This window comes from Electrophorus electricus, chromosome 19 (assembly GCF_013358815.1).
Source record: "Electrophorus electricus isolate fEleEle1 chromosome 19, fEleEle1.pri, whole genome shotgun sequence".
Classification (NCBI taxonomy): domain Eukaryota; kingdom Metazoa; phylum Chordata; class Actinopteri; order Gymnotiformes; family Gymnotidae; genus Electrophorus; species Electrophorus electricus.
Window position 1 is genome coordinate 2,151,050 of NC_049553.1, and position 19,400 is coordinate 2,170,449.

The 19,400-nt window shown below is 38.7% G+C and overlaps 2 protein-coding genes across 5 annotated transcripts in view; one reads left to right on the top strand and one right to left on the bottom strand.

Annotated features, from left to right (window-relative positions):
- The first annotated feature begins 12,884 nt into the window (after positions 1-12,884).
- On the top strand, positions 12,885-16,589 carry LOC113579319 (regulator of G-protein signaling 20). Of its 2 annotated transcripts, none has more exons than XM_027013157.2 (5): positions 12,885-12,973; positions 13,845-14,119; positions 14,734-14,814; positions 15,033-15,267; positions 15,617-16,589. In XM_027013157.2, the coding sequence occupies exons 2-5, from the start codon at positions 13,932-13,934 to the stop codon at positions 15,809-15,811; spliced, it is 699 nt and encodes a 232-aa protein (XP_026868958.1). In that variant the 5' UTR covers positions 12,885-12,973; positions 13,845-13,931; the 3' UTR covers positions 15,812-16,589. The 2 variants fall into 2 exon arrangements, with proteins under 2 accessions (XP_026868958.1, XP_026868957.1); XM_027013156.2 differs by having other exon boundaries at positions 12,888-12,973; positions 13,929-14,119.
- A 959-nt stretch (positions 16,590-17,548) lies between these two features.
- lypla1 (lysophospholipase 1) overlaps positions 17,549-19,400 on the bottom strand; it is a 2,708-nt gene continuing 856 nt past the window's right edge. For all 3 annotated transcript variants that reach the window (XM_027013131.2, XM_027013129.2, XM_027013130.2), the window contains 7 exons: positions 19,308-19,373; positions 19,151-19,198; positions 18,994-19,064; positions 18,818-18,891; positions 18,553-18,654; positions 18,221-18,394; positions 17,549-18,043 (listed from right to left, as the gene is read on the bottom strand). In XM_027013131.2, coding sequence (XP_026868932.2) covers positions 17,990-18,043; positions 18,221-18,394; positions 18,553-18,654; positions 18,818-18,891; positions 18,994-19,064; positions 19,151-19,198; positions 19,308-19,354 — 570 coding nt within the window. In that variant the 5' untranslated portion in view covers positions 19,355-19,373 and the 3' untranslated portion in view covers positions 17,549-17,989. The remainder of the gene's footprint in view (positions 18,044-18,220; positions 18,395-18,552; positions 18,655-18,817; positions 18,892-18,993; positions 19,065-19,150; positions 19,199-19,307; positions 19,374-19,400) is intronic.

The following is a 19,400-nucleotide window of genomic DNA, read 5'->3' on the forward strand; positions in this document are numbered from 1 at the left end:
CAAAAATTGACATTGTAAAGGTTCTGTCTTTGCTACAAAGTTTCATTAATGAAACATCTGCTCACCCTTGGAACTCTCACTCACTATGCATTGCACAGCACCCAATCAAAATTCCATATGGTAGACTATTACATTTGCATAATTATATGGGGCTGTCCCTTTTACTAATTTAGTCAATGGTTACTTCAGCAAAAAACAACAAAAAAATTACATTGATGATCTAATTTGACAAATGTGATGCAGACCGGCTCTTTGGTCCAGTGATCAGAGCTCATGTTTTCCTTCTGTCAGCCCTGGGCTTGAGTCCCTGGTGGCTGCCTTTAGCCATTGTTACACATGGTGTCAGAAGTGCCCACTGCCATTGGGAGTGTGCCCAGATTGATGAACCCACCTCTGCTGTGAGGGGATGGTGTAGCCCAGTGTGAGGACCCCTGATGGCTTGGGTGTGGCCCTGATGCAAAGGGCAGTTGTGTGTGGACGGACATGTGGACAGTGTCATGCACAGGGGACACTCTCCAGAGGTGAATGCAGTGTGATGGGGACTGTTACTATCTGAAGGGGAGGATGGTATGATGGACACTGTCACTTAGTGTTAAATGGGCACGCTGGCTGCTATACCAGGGAGCTGGCATTTTGTCCCTCAATTTACAATGAACTTCAAAAAACAAACAACTTGTAACATTGCAAAATACCAAAAAAATAGAGAAAAAGCAAAAACACAAAAATTTTTCAGAAACCCAGAATAATAATATTTACTATATAATATAAAACAATACATGAACAATATAATGAAACAAATCACAAAAGCCACAGTATTCATCAGCGGGTTTACTGTATTGTTTTACTGTATTTGTTCACTCAGTGCAATATACTGTAGTTCAGAAAATAAATATATATAGAATCAATAACAAATACAGTACTGCCAAATCAATATTTTCACTGAATACAGTAATTCAAACATATTTTTCTGCCTTCCGATATCAGAAGTTGGCCTGGTTCATCCATCCTGTCCATTGCATTTGGCCATAGATTTTCATCAACATCACTCCAAATATAGTAATAGGGCAGAAACAAAAACACCTGGGTAAGTTGGGGGCTGAAATTGCAGCCAGGCATTTCAGCATGACATGTACTGCAGTAATAGTGGAAAAATCTTTTCAGGGACAGCTACATCTATATTTTCCCTACGTACATACACATTTCAATGCAAATTTGACCACTTTATCAATTGTAACAAGGCTGAAGACAAAAAACCTGAATAAACCTTCTAATAAATTTAAAATAATATGTCTTACATATTATATAGACAGTTCAGTTCACATAGTCCACTGGTATGGTGAATGTGTAAAGTGTCTTGAAAAATTGGGCATGGTATTGAGACAAGTGTGAAAAGGATTGTTAAAAATGAATAATTACATATTATTACAAATCATTCATATTATTACAAATCATTAATTTGATTTTGGAGAGCATAAGGGATTTTAGCTGATAGAATTAGAGAAACTGGTTGCCGCCAATGCTATATTTCTGGGACGGTTGTTACACTGACAAGTGTTATTGTGTCAAATGTGTTTGAGATGTGTGATACCTTTATCAGTCCATACCATAAAACCTTTTTGCTTATTTATTGTTTGTTTATGACAAAATTAGAGTTGTTCCAACAGGAGTGAACATTTGGTGAATGTGAGGAGTTTTTGTGGAGTTTCCAACAAGCTATTAGAGTTGATGCTGCTGTTTGACTTTTGAAATAGGTAATTTATGAATATGTGATGAATGGTAAGTCTGATATAGTGATATCTTTGCATAGTGTTTGTTCTGTATCAACCCATGAGTAGTCTGTCTGGTTGTTTTCTGTTTTAATATGCACTGTAGTTGATTAGCAAGAAAATAATAGTAAACATTTGGAGCTTTTAGCTTTAATGGATCTGAGAATTCTGCAGTGTGGTAAGATAATTTTAGGTCATTTATTTTCCAGTAAAAATTATAGCATTAAGTGGAGAGTGGCTGAACAGGGATCCCTGAGAATAAGTAATTAAATCTTAGTAATACTGTAATTTAAATTATAGCTATTCTACCAGGGAGAGAGACAGGGGGTTCATCCATTCCTGGAGATCATCACTTTTTGTTTTGAGAAGGGGATTGAAGTTGAGTTTAGTTTTAACTCTGACAGGTAGGTGGAAATTTTGATGCTAAATATATGAACTATTTTGTTTTTAGTGGGATAGGTAGTGTTTGTGCTTAGTTGGATAGGTAGTGTTAGTGTTTAGTATGATAGTTAGTATCTGTGTTTAATGGGATAGGTAGTGTTAGTGTTTAGTGGGAGAGGTATTGTTAGTGTTTAGTAGGTAGTGTTTGAGTTGTGTCAACTGTGTTCTGGCAGTACAGTGGATCTGGTCCAACTGACAGACTAATCTGTGATTTTGGAGTAACCTTCTATAGTCTGAATAGATTCTTTAATTCACAAGCATCGGTTTTGTAAGAAAAGCTGGATGCATATAGACTGATCTTGTGCTGAGTTGTTGTCTGTTTATCTTTTATATTTATGTTTTGCTGTACTGCTGCAGCTAATGGTTCAATGAATATGGAAAAAAAAAATGGGGAGAGAGGGCATCCTTGTAGTGTGAAGCGCTGTGATATAATCCCATTAGTGTTTACTGATATGAAAGTTGAGGGGTATAAAAGCTTGATCCATTGTATAAATTATTCTTCACACCTAAGTCTATGTAATGTGGCAAATAAGAATTTCCTTTTGACTTTGTCAAAGGCTCTTTCTGCATCAGTGGTAACTATTTTGTTGTTTGTGTTTTTTTATGCAATGCACTATGTTGAGCAGTCTGTGTATGTTAGTTTTCGAATGTTTTTGTGTAATGATGTGCAATCATGAGGTGGACGCATACGCTGAGAAGAATGAGATTTATTAAAGGAAAATCCCCAATTGCCTTCTGCAGTGGACGAATGTTTCACAGTGCCATCAGTATCAGAAGACCCGATTTTTCCTCAAATGTTGTGCTTACACCTCTTCTCAGGGTTTAAAACATCCCACACTTGCTAAAATGTAGAAGCAGTTGAAGGTTGGCTATGCCATGACGCTGAATCCAGATTACACGCACCAGTCAGAAGAATCCTGGTACAGTCCTTCTCATATGGTACAAAATAATGGCATGAACCATGCAGTTCTTTAAAGTATGGCCTCAATGTGAATGAGATTTCTGCTCTCATGGCTGTTTGCATCAGGCTGTTTGCTTTAAGCAGTGACATCCAGGGATGTGCAATCAGATGTGGCTGTTTCCAGAAGATAGGCCCCTTCTACAATTTCTCTGGATGGATTTACAGAGAGACAGCCCATCAGTATATCAGGTGCAGATACTTCACTTTGGAACCAAATGCAGCCTGTGTATCTTGCAACGTTCATATTACAAAAGCATGTCCAGGGTCACAGCCAGCCTGGAGAGAATATTAAGAATATGATTCAAAAATAATTTTATGTTCAGTTGCATAGGTTTGAGCACAAATGTAGGACTTTGGACTGTTCTTTGACCACAGTGCAGAACAACTACAGAATTCTGGATAGTCTTTACAATCCTCTTGACCACATCAACTCCAACACTACCAGCATAAAGGTGTTGGTGCACCAATTATGGGTCAAAAAACATGACAAGTCAAAGTTGCCTTCTCAGCTGCAAGGCTATGTTTTGAAGCCAGGAAGGAACAGTTGGTTAAACATCTCAAGCTATGTGCAACTCTCACAGATGCACAAATCCACTTACCATTGTCCAGTTCCTAGCATTAGATGTTTGTAGGCATACAAGTTGCAGATATTCAGGCATTGGCAGGCATGTCATTATATTCAATCAGGAGACAATGTAGTGGATGAGATTACTCAGGGCATTTACTGAGAAAAGTCATACTGAGCACACTTTGCAAGCATTCCATGCTAAACGTTTACACCCACTCATTCACACCGATTTAGAGATCCCAATCGACCCAACGTGCATGACTTTTGAATGTGGGAGGAAAACAGAAGACCCAGAAGAAACCCACACATGCACAAAGAGAGCATGCAGACTCCACACCAACAGCCTGGCATCAAACTGGGTTCACTGGATCGCAGAGGTAACAGTATTTTGTATAATAATTATATACATCTGTATTTTTTACTAATTAATTAATGAGTTTGTTACCTTTTACAGTTGTATTATTCTATACTGGTCTTGGTCTTATCTTGAAAGCACATATTAATTGTATCGGCCTTCTCATGGACTCAAATGATTTTAGAATCTATTTTAACTCAGTTTCAATCACCATGCACCTGGAATTTATTCCTGAGACCACCGAATATCTGAAAGAAAAAAAAATTGCAGGAATTGTAAAAAAAATTTTTGATGATCACGGCTTTTATTACCATTTTAGGACTTGGAGGACATTTACTAATTAGTTATTGTCTTTTTATCAATTAATTGCACATTAAACAGTTTGTGTTTGTTACTGTGTATGTTGAACTTAACATTGAACTTTTCCTTCAAATTCTCAAGTATTTCTAAAAAAAACTATGTTGAATTATTCAGATTTATGTTCGTGATCTCAACTCTGACTCAGATGGCCAAGGACAATTGTTGTGGGCCTGGTCTTGCCTAAGGTAGCCTCCAAAACAACTCCATTACATAGTCATCATTAAGGTACTGTGGGACAATATAGATGATGAAACCTTGCAGCAGAAAACATCAAATGACAGAAAAGTTCTAGAATATAATTTTATAGTATAACTGCATCTGTGGCCTCGAAAACCATAGAGATGACCTAGTGGCACATCATCTGGTGATCATTAGGAACTATGATAAAAAGAAAGTCCCTGTCATTGTGGTTTTCCTGTCTCATGTCACTGGTTCATTTTCTCCATTTTTGTTCCAGTCTTTATTCTGGTTTTCACCTTCTCATTTTTAACACCTGTGCATCGTTAATCCTCATTACCCTGTATATTTAATCCCTGTGTTTTTCCCTATTAGTTGTCTTTTTAATCCACATCTCTTTGTTCTCTGTAGTTGTATGTACTAAACCCTGTCATGTTTGCTCTGCTGGTGTTTCTTAACCTGGTCATGTAGTTTGTGTTCCTTTTTGTAGCCTGTTTTCTATTCTGTTATCGTATTTTTTTTGTCGCTTTTGTTTACTATGTATTCCCGGACTCTCCATGTTGGCTCACTGACCCTGTACCATTTTAACAACTCGGATCGTGGATTTGCCCTTAATAAATCTTGCTCTTCTCAGCATATGCATCCACCTCGTGATAGCTCCTCGTGACACAAAAGCATTAAACTAACCATTCAAATCCTAATAACACTACTGATTTTCTAATCACGTATAGATTATTTGAGCATACAGAAAAAAAGAAAAATGATAATAAATCTTAATTAGAGCACTCAAGTGATCTAAGACCTCATTTCATTCTAATGGCTGATTTGTAGGAAGGATTCATCCTCATTGATTAAGCTGTACAAGAAAATATGCCCCAACACACACACACACACATCTAAACCTAGCCTTACGTCATGGTTTCTTCATGTCCTTGTGTCAAGGTTCCCGTGGCGTTAAGTGCCATGTGGTTGTGTTTTTTGCTTTAGTTCTACTTCTCTCTCAGCCCGTCTCGTGTTTTGTATATCCCTGCCCTGGTATGTACTTATGCCATGTGGACTCCTATGTGACCTGTTTGGTCATTGTTGTTGTAAGCTTCTCTGTGTTTTCATGTTGTAGTATATTTCATGTTGACATTCATTTCTGTGTTTCATGTTTCAGCTTAGTCTTGGTATTTATTCCCCCAAATTTCTGTGTTTTGTATTATTCGATGTTTCTCTTGCTTTGTCTTGTTTGGTTTAGTTTTCATGTACTCTATTATTGTTTCACTGACTCCCAGTTGCATGACCATTAACTGTTTTATAGATTATGACTTTAGAATTGCTCACAATAAAGGTCACTCATCTACTCAAATAAATCCTGCCTTAAACTCTCAACATTGCATCTTTACCTGAGTAATCAAAATATAAAAAATACTTTTTTATAATAGTTTTTTTAATTGAATTTAATATACAATGCAATGTTCCTAATTGCAAAAAGGGGAATAGTGGAACACAATAAAAATAATACAGCTTCAGTAATGATGAACACATATAAAGGAAAATGATGCTTGTGCATAGGTATGTATGTACATGTCTGGGTTCGTATGTGTTTAATGTCTTTGCTCCCAATGAATGCAGAAGTCAGTGGAGTCAGAGAAAACCAGCAGCCAATCAATGAGATTCTCATTTCGATGGGACTGCACACACATCTGATCAGACACTGTCCTTCACAGTGACCTAATGGAGGAGCCTAATGGGAGATCTGAGGATTAAACATTTTGAGTTAGAAGATTTTGAGTCAGAGAGACTATATTTATTTGTCCATTCTGGGATTGACATGAATCCCACCAAGTCCCCCACCACATCATCTTCCATCCAACACTGCATAATTGCATAACACTGATCATTGATTAGTATAAATAAAGGGGACTGGAGGTGGGTGAGTGCATGTGTCAAATGAACAAGAAAGAGACAGCAAGTGCCAAACCAAAGTCTTTTTTATTGGCTAAGTAAACATTTATAAAAAAGCCATAGTGTGACTCATAATACATTTAATATGCAGAAATAAGAGAATTCAAGCGAACATTTTTAAGTACAATGTAGTCTGTCTCTGCCCAGTTCTGTAAGAGGACATCATAAGTATACAGCTAACCCACAGGCCATCCAAGGTCTGTACAAAATATACATAATTATGAGTTTATACACATGGATTAATATTTAACACAAAGACATCCCAATTACTAGACATGTATGAATGTGCACAACAGCTAAATTACTGGGTCCTATCAAAGGAAGTTGAGCCTTGCAACAAGTACTGTCTAATTAGTGCACGATTTTAAAGTTAGGAGGTATACACATAATGTTAAGAGATATTTTGTGCATCAACAGATAATGGTATGCAAACACTGTTGCCAGAAAACTGAGGAGAGAAAGAGAGAGTGAGTGAGCGAGAGAGGTGGAGGGGGTGGTGGTTGGCATGGTTTAATACTGATTTATGCTACTCAGTACCCCAGTACTTGCTCGCTCTCTCTCTCTCTCTCTCTCTCGCTCTCTCTCTCTCTCTCTCTCTCTCTCTCTCTCTCTCTCTCTCTCTCTCTCTCTCTCTCTCCCCTTCAGGCCATATTCCCTGGTTTATAATTTGCAGTTGACTAGAGCCTAGAGAAGAATGGGCCTATGAATAACTGCTACATCTCAGGCATAAACAGAACATGATAATTTGATGCTAAATCTTTATTCTGTCATTTTAAGTGGCTGACTAAAGATTTAATGACACACGCACAATCAAAAACATAACTCACAAACAAATACAAAATATACAGCATGGTGAGATGTTTTATATAACAGGTAACTTTCAATATCTGATTTGATTTTTAATAAATACTTTGTTTGAATACAGTTTAAAACCCAACATGCTAGTAAGTGGCCAGCTAATTTTGGGTACTGCAAAAATAATGTTTTAAACACTATCAAGGCAATTCGTGTTTTAGCAACATGGCAGTGTGTCTAAATAAACACAAGATTCTTGAATACCTTGATAAGATAAAATGAGACATTTGTGTTTGTGTGTGCATGTGTCCCTGTATGTTCTCCTCACATTCTGTTTTCAACATGGTGTTGCGCTTCCCACAAGCCCTGTGTGACAGCATTGGGAGCCAGAGGCAAGTGAAAGTCGAGAGAATCTTCATTCTCCATAGCAGCTCGACTAGAGCGAACTCCAAACAAAAGAAGCCGAGAAGGCAACCATAATAGCTTGATGTGCCAGTTAACACAGGAACAAAGGGGCGCTTCAGAGCAGGTACAGGTGATGGCTCCAGATGCAGGATGACTGATGATGCGCGGCACCGATAGCGCCATACCCTCGTGAAGTACCGCCATGGCCACAATGTGCAAACTGAGTGGATTTCCTTTTGCTAGCCTCCCTGTATAGTGACCTGTTTACTTTACTGATATTTGTGTCTGCCTTTGTCCTGCATGCCTTGTTTGGACTGCTTTCTCTGGTGTTTGACCTTGGGCTGTTTTTTTCTTCTTCTCATCTGTTCCATATGCTTTGCTTGCTTTCTTTTTGGTTACTGACCCTCGCATGTCTATCAACTATGGCTTTGGTTCAACCCCTTTGTAAACTCTGTGATTGTCTGAATATTGTCTCCAGTGTTACATGGGACAGAGAGGTCATAAATGATATCAGACTTGCTTTTCAGTATTAACCATTGCTCAAAATACGGATCGAAGTATATAAACAAAAAACAGCATTGAATTACAGTGTTTATGTAAGTTTAGCTGGACACAAATAAAGACAATTCAATTGAACACTAGGTGTTCACTTCCTCCGTTGATTCTTTATCCACACAACTGACGTCAGAAACCACATCACCATCACAGTGCTTTGAATAATAAAGGATAGAGAGAGACAGGGTGAGAGGGAGAAAGGATTAGATAGAGAAAGGCAGTGTGGGTGTGAAAGAGAGACAGGGTGAGATAGAGAGAGGCAGGGTGAGAGAGATGGGAAGATACAGAGAGGCAGGGTGAGATAGAGAGAGGCAGGGTGAGAGCGAGGCAGATAGTGGGAACGCTTTGACAGGTCATTAGCACCTTTTCATTCCCTCTCCCCATGCTCTCAGTTACTCCCTGCATGTTGCTGTCTGGAGACCATGGTGGAGAGCAAAAGGCCTCAGTCCTTCTGTTTTGGAACTGCTGATGTAAAGGAGAAATTAATGAGCTTTCAGTGAGCCTTCAAGGAGCCAATACAGCACAATTAGTGACTTAGTTCCCATAAGAGGCAGATTTGCACATCTATAATTATAGATTTTCTCTGTCTTGAGTGTAACATTCATGTTTCAAGAAACTTTGTGAAAAATAATACATTGGATGTCATGAGTTATGTCTGTTCAGTTGTGTTGTTTCCATAATAGGTTCATAGTTTCATCTAAATGCTAATGTCTTGAGGTTTACATTGTTTTCTTATTTATCTGTTCAGTCAGCCAGAAAGGAATGAAAGGCCTCACTTACCCTTTAAATGCACAGTGGATTTACTTTATGACACTAGTCTTCACTTCAAGTGGGACAGGATGGATATAGTCTTTGCAGGTCATTCACCCCATCAGTTTTAAACTCTCTCTTTCTCTCTCTCTCTCTCTCTCTCTTAAGCTAGAATAATGAGTATTATTATTCCATCTTGTTCTCTCTACCATGAAATTGACAGGAATGGGAGAATACTGTTTGAATGATACTAAGTAAGTGTGTGCGTGCGTGTGTTTTGCTCTTATAAAAATATTATTTTTACTGGATACCACACGCCACCGTGCAGCCTTTGAAAACAAAACTTGTTGCCTGCGAAGGAAAGTCAGATCTAGTGAAAACACGGACGGCGTTTCAGTAGCCGGTGGCTCAGTTTCCTACACCCTGTGTGACACCCTGTTCACTGGTGCCTGCACTGCTGTGCTGTCAGCATGATATGTGTGATGCTGTACTAAACCCTGCTCAGATTCTCACGCTTGGCGGATCGAGCAGCAGAAGTCTAAAGACAGGTCCATTCAGGCGTTTGGAGCTCCAAGGCCAGCCTTGCGCTCCTGCTGCTCTCCCCATACAGCTCTCCACTGCCCTTGATGAAGCTGAACGCTGAAGAGGAAACCCTGAAGAGAAGCTCCTGTTTCATGGATGCACTACTGATAGAGAATGGGAGGGAGCACTGTAATGGACTCATAGCATTATTGTGATTATGTGCTGCCTGGTCCTTTACTAGTCTGCCAGTAATCTGATTTTTCCATGTATAAAATGGCTCCACTCAAAAACGATACTATGCATTGCCATGATATAGTTTACTATCTGCAGAAATAACAATTTTATTTTAATCCAAATGCTGCCTAACACAAAAATGTGCATTCTATAAAAAGTGGAGATGTGTCATTTCCCATCTGTGGCTGGAGGTAACAAGGGCATCAGAACCAGTCATGTTCTCAGCCTGATTAGGGTCGTTTACTGATTTTTTTTTCTGTCTGCATACTGCAACATTACTATAGGTAATCTGCTTCAAGCACAGTAAAATCTTATCTTCAAAATACCTTTCTGTAGTGAAGAATAAAAACTATCTGGGATACCATGACACTGAAATGAACTAAGAGGAGAAGAACATGGAAAAAAAAATATGAAAGATGAAATATTAATATGTATTTTAGCTCCCAAAGCTATCAGAAAGATGCCTTTCAGCTGTCCAGATGAAAAATCTTAAGATTTCAATATAGACATCATCTTTCTCAAGACAGCTGAAATGTCTTGCACATCTATGCTGAGATTATGCATATAACATGGTTTTATCTATTTGTTTTTACTCAGTGTGAGCAAACTGATGTTGCTATTTTCCAGAAATCAAGCCTTGCACAATTGAATGTTTAATCCTAAAGCTAAATTGCCTTTGTCATCATCCTAATACTAAAATTAATCCTGAACGTAACCTTTTCTGAATCCCTACCCTAAAATACTGCTACCAGCCTCAAATGGTTTAAATGGTCTAAATACAGTATATAATGAAATATAGCATGGACTGTTTATACAGTGGGATGCCCAGGGAGGATGCTTTTCCTCCTGAGTTTTGATCCTCTCAAGGTTTCTTCCTTAATTCAGACCAGGGAGTTTTGTCTTGCCACTGTTACCACTGTCTTACACATTGGGGATCTGGACCCATACATTTGTAAAGTGGCTTTGTGATATGGTGTATTATAAAAAGCACTATATAAACAAATTTGACTTTGACGTTAAGCATAATAGGAAACATGGCCCATTTTGGTTTAAAACAACCAATAATTCACTCACACAGTAATTTATTTGTGGGGTGGGTCCATAGAATTTCTTTGAATTTCTGTGGTGATTATAGCACTGTGCTGGCACTCATCCCTAATTTTAAACTCAGTATTCAAAAATAAATCTTTGTGAGATTAATTTAGATTCATTTATCTTTAGAATTTAGATTCATCTTCTCATTGTTTCCTCTTAGTGTGATAACAGTACTCATGATAACACAGACACATACAAATTCCACATTTTGGTTATGGGCACCTTTATAAAAACAGTGATAGTACCCTCTAGTGGTGATGCAGCACAACTGTCAGTTGTAAAATACAAAGCTAGTTAATTTTCTCATCAGTTCCTAGACTTGATTAAACAATTTTGAAATTATTTGAATTTACCCAATGATTTCAATGAGATGACTCAATAAGTTATATACAGAGAGTGGACAAAATAACAGAAATGTTAGGCCATGAAAATGGACTTATTATGTACATATTAGACCTATATAAGCATGACCTATTAGATATAAAAGAGGTCTACTAATCAACACTTTGATATTGTGAGTTTAAAAACAAAATGAAATGAGATGGACTTCCAAATAGCCTAAAAAGTCAGTTCCTAGTGAAAAAAACAGTAAATATATTTAATGTGTCAGGAACTGCATCCTTAAAAATGATAAAATAAATGCAGATAAAATAAACCAATAATGTTGGTAAACACCAACTGCTAAACACCACCAAATGAACCGAACTGCAGAAATCAAACAGTACCCCATGACCAAGTCTTAGCTAGCAAGGTGAAAAATGGATATTACAGAGAGGGGTGCTGACTGTTTATACTGTATTCAAAGCCAAGTTAAGAAAATACATAGTCTGGTGTAAGGTGCACAAAGTCCTGGACCAATCATCAATACAAAACATCCCTTTCTTCAGTGTCTGTGGAGCCTGTGGATCCATATTTGTGCACAATACCGTGCACATCTTATTTTTCTTTCACAAGTCCCTCATGCTATTCCCATATTCTAAGAATTCCTTATTGTATACTGCTAAACAAATTCAGGAAGAGTGTAACTAACACCAAGATGAGATCAAAAGCCTTCCAGGGACACTTGCTTTTTGAGAACTTCAGTGACCCTTTTAGAGAATATATGGTGTTTAGGATACAAAAATAAGCAGGTTTTTCTGTTGGCCTAATCAAAAAACAACATAAGCCCTGTCATTTTATATCAGGACTAGCCTGGATTCCAAGAAAGACTGAAAGAAGGTAAAGGGTGGCTTCTGTTCAACATGTACTAAATAAGAACATATTCTATACGTTTTTAAATAATAACATCCTTACATTATGTCCACCACCCAGTGAGCATGTAGTTCACACTTTAGTAATTAAGCAGATTTACGGGTTAACGGGTTTAAAGGAAGCATGATATACGCGACAGATATCAAAAGTTAGTCGATTAACGTTAGTCTGTCTTCCTACGAAGAGTCTTTGAGGTCATTCTGATAGTAATCAAGGACATTAGCAGGCTAAAATGGCCTTAAGAAAAACATCGACCGCAAGCCTACATCTTGTCCCTTTTATCGGTTAATCGAAAAGGTTCCACCTGTACTTAATATACCCCATATTCAGTACGTCAGCCAGCAGTGAAGCTTATTAATGTCTATCGGTGACTGTTCATGATTAGTATTTTTTCCCCTTATTATTACAATACTGATGACGTTATTAGGAGACGTGATGTGTCATAAATACACTATGACCAAGCACTTTTATTTTCTGTAAAATGCTGAATTTTATTTCATGTGGACAGTTATGGTTTGTCTAGTCATATTTCACACAGTCTACGTATAGTTCACTAATACTGCTGAATGTTTAATAATCATACAATAACTAAATAATTTAGGTAAAATTACGCTATTTGGTAGAAAAGGACCCCGTCACACATCTGATCTGTCAGAAGAGAACGCATCCCAGCGAAAGCCAGACGCGCGCATGCGCGTGGAAATCAGTATCTGGACGAAATCACAGTGGTGATGGGCGTGTGAACTGTGCGCCAAGATTAATCCATACCGGGCACCAATGGTAATACGGTGAGTAATTTTAAAATGTATCAAATTGATGGAGTTAGACTATTCAGAAACCTGGCGCCTCTGTCAGTATTTTTGACATATAAAGCTGCATTCTGGGAAAACATTCTAGCGCCCACGGCTTGAGAAATTCCTCAGCCTGCGCTCGAGGATGCTGTTGAAAGAAACGCCGATATCGTTGCCGTTTCTCACGAATACAGTGCAAGGGAATATATGTTTTTTAAGAACGACAAAGGCTATAAAACGAAATAACTGAAACGACAGCGCGTAAATAACATTTGGTTACTGGTCAACGCTTTTCTTACACCTACTGGGCTATAGTTTAATTTATAGCCATTTTATATATGATAAACTATTATGGTTTATGGTGTATTGTTCTTGTTTTAATGCTATTTTAAAGATAATTAATATTTTTTCTTGAGTTTGGATATGGCTTACTTCATAACACTTTAAAAACATTTAAGCACAAAACTTTTGCATAAATAACATATCCTTGCTATGTTGTTTCGTTAGGTTACGTAACGAAAATGTACCACATGCTAGTCAGTTATGGAAATTAATATAAGAGATACTTTATTGTTTGCGTGTTGCAGTGGTGTACTCAGGTGCCGTGCTGTAATTGATCTCAATGGATTCTAGTTATTGCTACGTTCCTGCTGTGTATTGTGGTATTCGGGCCTCCTTCCTGAGTAGTCCCAGCGGACAGCTGCTTAAATTAATTTACAGTGTTACAGCATTCAGTGCTCCTGGGCTAAATTAGTATTAATTGTGTTGCAAGCACCCGTACGTCTGTGTGCAGTTACTAAGATTAGACATTAGTCTTGTAATAAAGTAATGGCCTGTGTCGGCTGGTAAATGCTTCTTAATTTTGCAGGCCACACCTGGTTGATTTCACAGCATTTTGGCTTGAACCTTTTTCCCGATATTACTCGTGATAAAAGCTAACCTCGTGCCGTAGCTCATGGGGTCAGAGCGGTTGGAGATGGGGAAACGTCCGCCGCAGGAGGCCGAAAATGCAGCCCAGACGCGTGTCATCGCGCCTTCCAACACACACGTGCGTGACAGCGTCAACACACACGCGCTCGGCTGGCTGAACGCGCCCCCGAACGCCTGCTGCTTCTGCTGGTGTTGCTGCTGCAGCTGTTCCTGGTGAGAGCGCACACATACAATTCCGTTTGATTCTGGACAAAATTCTCATGTCCTGTATAATTCTCACGTGGTGCAGAACAAGCATAGGACTTGTGTTGAGCTCTTTGAGCCTGGTGGCGCACAGAGCCTGGACTCAGATCAGGTTATACACAACGTCAACAAAATCAGAGCTAGTGAATCCAGGCCTGTCAAGCAGCCACGCTTGAGTTAGCACTGCGAAGAGTTCAACCAACGGAACTAATGGTTTCTGGATCCCACTACTTTTCCACAATTCTGTTTGTATGGCTGTAATAGAAATAGTGCCCAAGGGGCTTTGGGTTTAATGTGTATGCAGTCATTGTATATACCTTATTGTAGACTATATTTGCACAGTGCGTGTGTTGTTATTTGAGTGTGCGTGTTGGGGAGGGGGTTGTGGATTGGGTGCAGGTGTACTGGGAACCTTCATTAATCTTATGGGAGAAACTGCAACATACAACATAATCCCAGCGGAAACACAGGCACAGATCTGTATACACACCAGAACCCTACTTTTACTCACACTTAAGCAAGTATAAGCAGTACATCTTTCTGTAGAAAAAAAGTTGCTGCATTATGTGTGTATGTGCATCTAGCCTTACAGTGCAGGCTTCCAAGGATGAAAAGATTCAGGAGCGGATGTGTGAAAAACAAAGCGAGCCTGAGGTGGAGGATCTGTGAGTACAATAACAGTTCAAGCTATTTTTATTGCTCCACATAACAGATAAATATGACTGTAGTTATTTATTACTCATGTTAAAGAAATCAAAGTATCCATGTAAGGATAACTACCTTTTTCATATAATGAGTCGATGTAAATTAATAGTCACGTCTAATGGCAAAATCAGAAATGGAAGGCAGAGGATGTGCAACATGAATGTGGCGTTCTTTACAGACCTGGTCCCACCCTAGATGAAGCCCGTCTGTGGGCTCAGTCGTTCGAACATTTGATTAAGAGCGCACGCGGCAGGGACCACTTCCGGCAGTTTCTTAAGACTGAGTTCAGTGAGGAGAACCTGCTGTTCTGGCTGGCCTGTGAGGAGCTGAAGAAAGAGACCAACAGAACTGTGGTGGAACAGACTGTTAAGCAAATATATGAAGACTACATCTCCATACTGTCACCAAGAGAGGTAGATGTATATCCACTAAATGCATACACACAAACGCACATACTGTGTAAAAAATGAAAATCTGTGGAAAGGATGTTGGGTCAGATCAATGATGTCTGTGTATAAAGATGAGCATGTAATTACATTGTTTTGTAGCCAATGGTCAGAAATATCTTGAAGTACTTGAAGTTCACAGCTATGAATCTCGAGATGCGTGCACACAAAGCTAGTGTAGATACACACCGAAACAGACTGTGGCAAAGGGCAACAGAGCTCATAATGGGAACACACTGTAATGGGGTACTGGGTACAACAATAATTATTTCCTTTACATTTGCCACCTGTCTTGTGTTTGTGTGTGTGTAATTAGGTGAGCCTGGACTCTCGCGTGCGAGACGTGATAAACAAAAACATGCTGGAGCCATCGTCACAAACCTTTGACGACGCACAGCAGCAGATATACACACTCATGCAGCGAGACTCCTACCCACGATACATGAACTCCAGCATGTATGCCGAGCTGATCAAGAGCCTGGAAACCCCTGACCTGCCCAACGAGTCTTAACACATGCACACTCAGGCACACACCCAGACATGTGTACCTGTGTGCTCAGAATCTACAGCACACACAGCTTTTGAACAATTATACTCACACATATCATCAAATGCCTAGGACAGTCCATTTCTTGGCCAGTAAACCCATTCAACACAAAGCAAACAAAACCTTTATAAAAATGTCAGCACAGTAAAATTGCTCTACACACAGAGTGCTCTGCATCAGGCTAAACTTGGAAACATTGACACACTCTTCACATCCTCACTTTACAATGTCCCTTATGTACTGTAATAAGGTTCTTGTGTATTTTTATAACACTTTGAGTCCACAAAGCTATTAGATATTGGTTGAAAATGGAAAACAGTAGTATTGTGCTTTGGGATTAGGGATACACTAACGATATGAAGATATATGAATATTTATTTTCTGCCACACTTGTGCATAGGGCGCTAAAATGGCAGACTTATACTTGTGCCTTGCTATAAATATAGAGGACGTGGATTAGGATATAGATGTTCTCAATATAAAGTTCACTACAAATCAAGGTGCTTTCAATTATAGTAGAACAGAGAAAGTTATGACTGTATAAACAGACTTAAATATCTATCTGTCGCACACATGCACAGACATTAAAGCAAAACTGATCTACTTGGACCAAACTCAGATTTTTGATCTCATATTTATGACTACATGCATGTTTTTGAAGTTCTGAGAAACCATTTGATACATTCACATGTGTATACAGGTTAGACTGTATAAAGAGAGATAAATCAATAATAAAGCACAAACATTTGCCAGTGATTCTGTGTGCTGGTGTATTACTATGTCTACTCTCTTATGTGCACATGCTAAAAACTCTTAAGCTTCAAGCACTTAAGGAGCAAGTAATCACTTTTGCCACCATAAAGTAGCAAATAATATTTATGATAGTGATTATTTATTATTTATATATTTATTTTATATTGCATTGATTTTGTAAGTGGGTGCCCCACATGATGGCAGCCATGTTTAAAACTGATTTAGTACAGAATCTCTGAAACATCCAGACCAATAGGTGTCAGTATAAAGCTTTCTTTTTTGGCATTGGGAAAATAACTTCTTGCTCCTTTAAGGGGTGTAACCACTTTATGTAGAAAGAGCTCAGTATTTTCAAACATCCAACATTGGTAAAAAGAAGAAAATACATAATTCCAACACAAAGCACAAGGTGCAGAATGCAGCATTATTCAAAAGCCTTGTGCAGAATCATTGTTTTGTTGTACTAGCATTTTGTCACATACTGTACCTTTCATGTCATTTTGTGTTGTCATTTAATGTTACACAAGCTTTTGGTCAAATGTCACTTTCCAGATAAAAATTGGAGTTCACCTAGCAAACACTGAGTTATTTTTTTCAGTAATCAAGTTTGTATGTACTTCTAATATGAAAATATCTGAAATCCCATGACTAGTGCACAGAACATGAACATCCTACTTTAAAAAATGTCTAATGTGCTATTGTCTAAAATAACAACTTCTTTGCTATTCAGTGTTATAGGATTACAACAGCTTTGTACACCATAAATAACCAGTATACAAACATGTTACAGATGAATAGGAATAGACAGGACCATGATTTTTCACAGCTGTTTCTTTTTTATACTGCATTGTATATATACACATGCATGCAAGTGTTTAATGCAACAGGCTTATTACAGGCAAATATTTATCTCACACATTTCACACAAAACTGAAACTCTCACGTGGCATCATTCATGTCTTTTATTATAACATTAGGAACCCACCGCCCGCCCCAACAAATGACTTTATTTGCTAATGCCCTACAGTCCTGACTACTTTGTTACATGAGCCCTACAGTAGTCCCAGAAACTGTGTTTTATGACAGGTGACGTGTAAATGGCAACCAAACCTTAGCCTGAGCAAGAGGTTTCAATGTCACAAAGTCAAAGGTTACTATAGTAACGGTGTTCATGGCTGGGGGTTTTAAAGTCACAGAAGTCCTGCATAAATCCAGTAGAGTCCAGTATGGTTACTGTCAAGCATACTAAGATTTGTACTACTATCAGGATTAGTCCAAGTTGAGGTTTGGGTGCGTTCGGCTGTATTTAGTACAGTCAAATGAAAAAATAGCAGCTGGACGGAGCTTGGGCTTATTGATCATTACAAATGATCAATTAAACATTACTGATTAGTCAATTGGAGGAAGCTGCTTCTCAATGAATTGTTTTATATCCACCATTTCCTGTTGAGTGAAACAGAAAGGAAAGGTTTTGTTTGAAAACTTCCCAATGTTGATCCTCATTTTTTAAAATCAGATGTATTAACTGAAAAACCCCAACAGAAATCTTCCACTTTTTCAAAAATACAATCTGCTTTGAGGTGAAAATGCTAAAAATTAGTTAGCAAGCTTGAAGCAAACCTCGGGACAGGCATTATGGGGCATCCTGGGGTATGTTTTGAAGGAGACACTGTTGGGGTTCATCATGGTCTTAAGTTTCTCCACTGTAAGACAGCCAAAGATCAGTGGAACCAGAGGATCTGCCTCCCCGTGGCACTGTAGCACCGGTATCTCCTTATTACTGCCAAGGGCTGACTAGACACACACACACACACACACACACAGAGAGACAGAACACATATTTTAATACAAGATAATGTGAAGGATCAAAAATAACTCATCTACTCACCAGAGTCAGAGAGGGAAGAACCATTATGCATACATACACACCCAGTATGTACCATAGGCTATACCTTAGAGAGAGTGTTCCTGAGGGGCAACCAGCAGCTCAGAGCAACAACACCTGCAAGTTTCTGGTGAGTAGTGAGAGCTGTATAAAGAGAAAGTGCACCACCCTACACACAGACACAAAGACATTAAAATAAACAAATAATTTACTAATGATGAGCAGCACACTCCAGTACCGGCAGTGTGCATGTGCTTGAATGATTTCAATAATAGCACATTAAGGGACACTAAAGGGCACAGGTCACTCAAAAGTTCACTAAGAATTCTCACCTGAGAAAAACCACCCAGTATAATCCGGTGAGATGGAATCCCATTCTTTACCTCCTGATCAATCAAAGATTTTACTGCAGTAGTAAACAGACATTACAGATAATTATAAGCCACCCAGCATGCAATATGTATAAGTATGTTTTTAACATTTTACTAAACACACAAGATGAACATACTGTTCTCTGCAGCTTTTTTAATCCCTGTCTCATCCTCCTCAGCATCTGGACTCAGTCCAATGATGTCAAACCTGTGGGTCATGTCAATTTTATGACATTAGACGCAACATTTGGGGAGGCATATTGGCAAAAATACAAATACATTACCAAGACTCACCAGGAGGGCATTGCCATGTTCATGTTGAGGGTGACTGGCATGACCGGTCTGGCACAGTAAGTAGTGACAGGAAAATTACCGAAAGCGGCATGTACATCACACATACAGACAGGCCGCATGAAGAGTTAACAGTTGTGTATTGTACGTTGGTACATACGCATGAGGGCAAATGTACTTCACGTGAGGGGTCCTGATTCCAGCCATAGCTTCAGCCCAACCATGCCTGATTGAAATAAAAGTAAGTGATAAC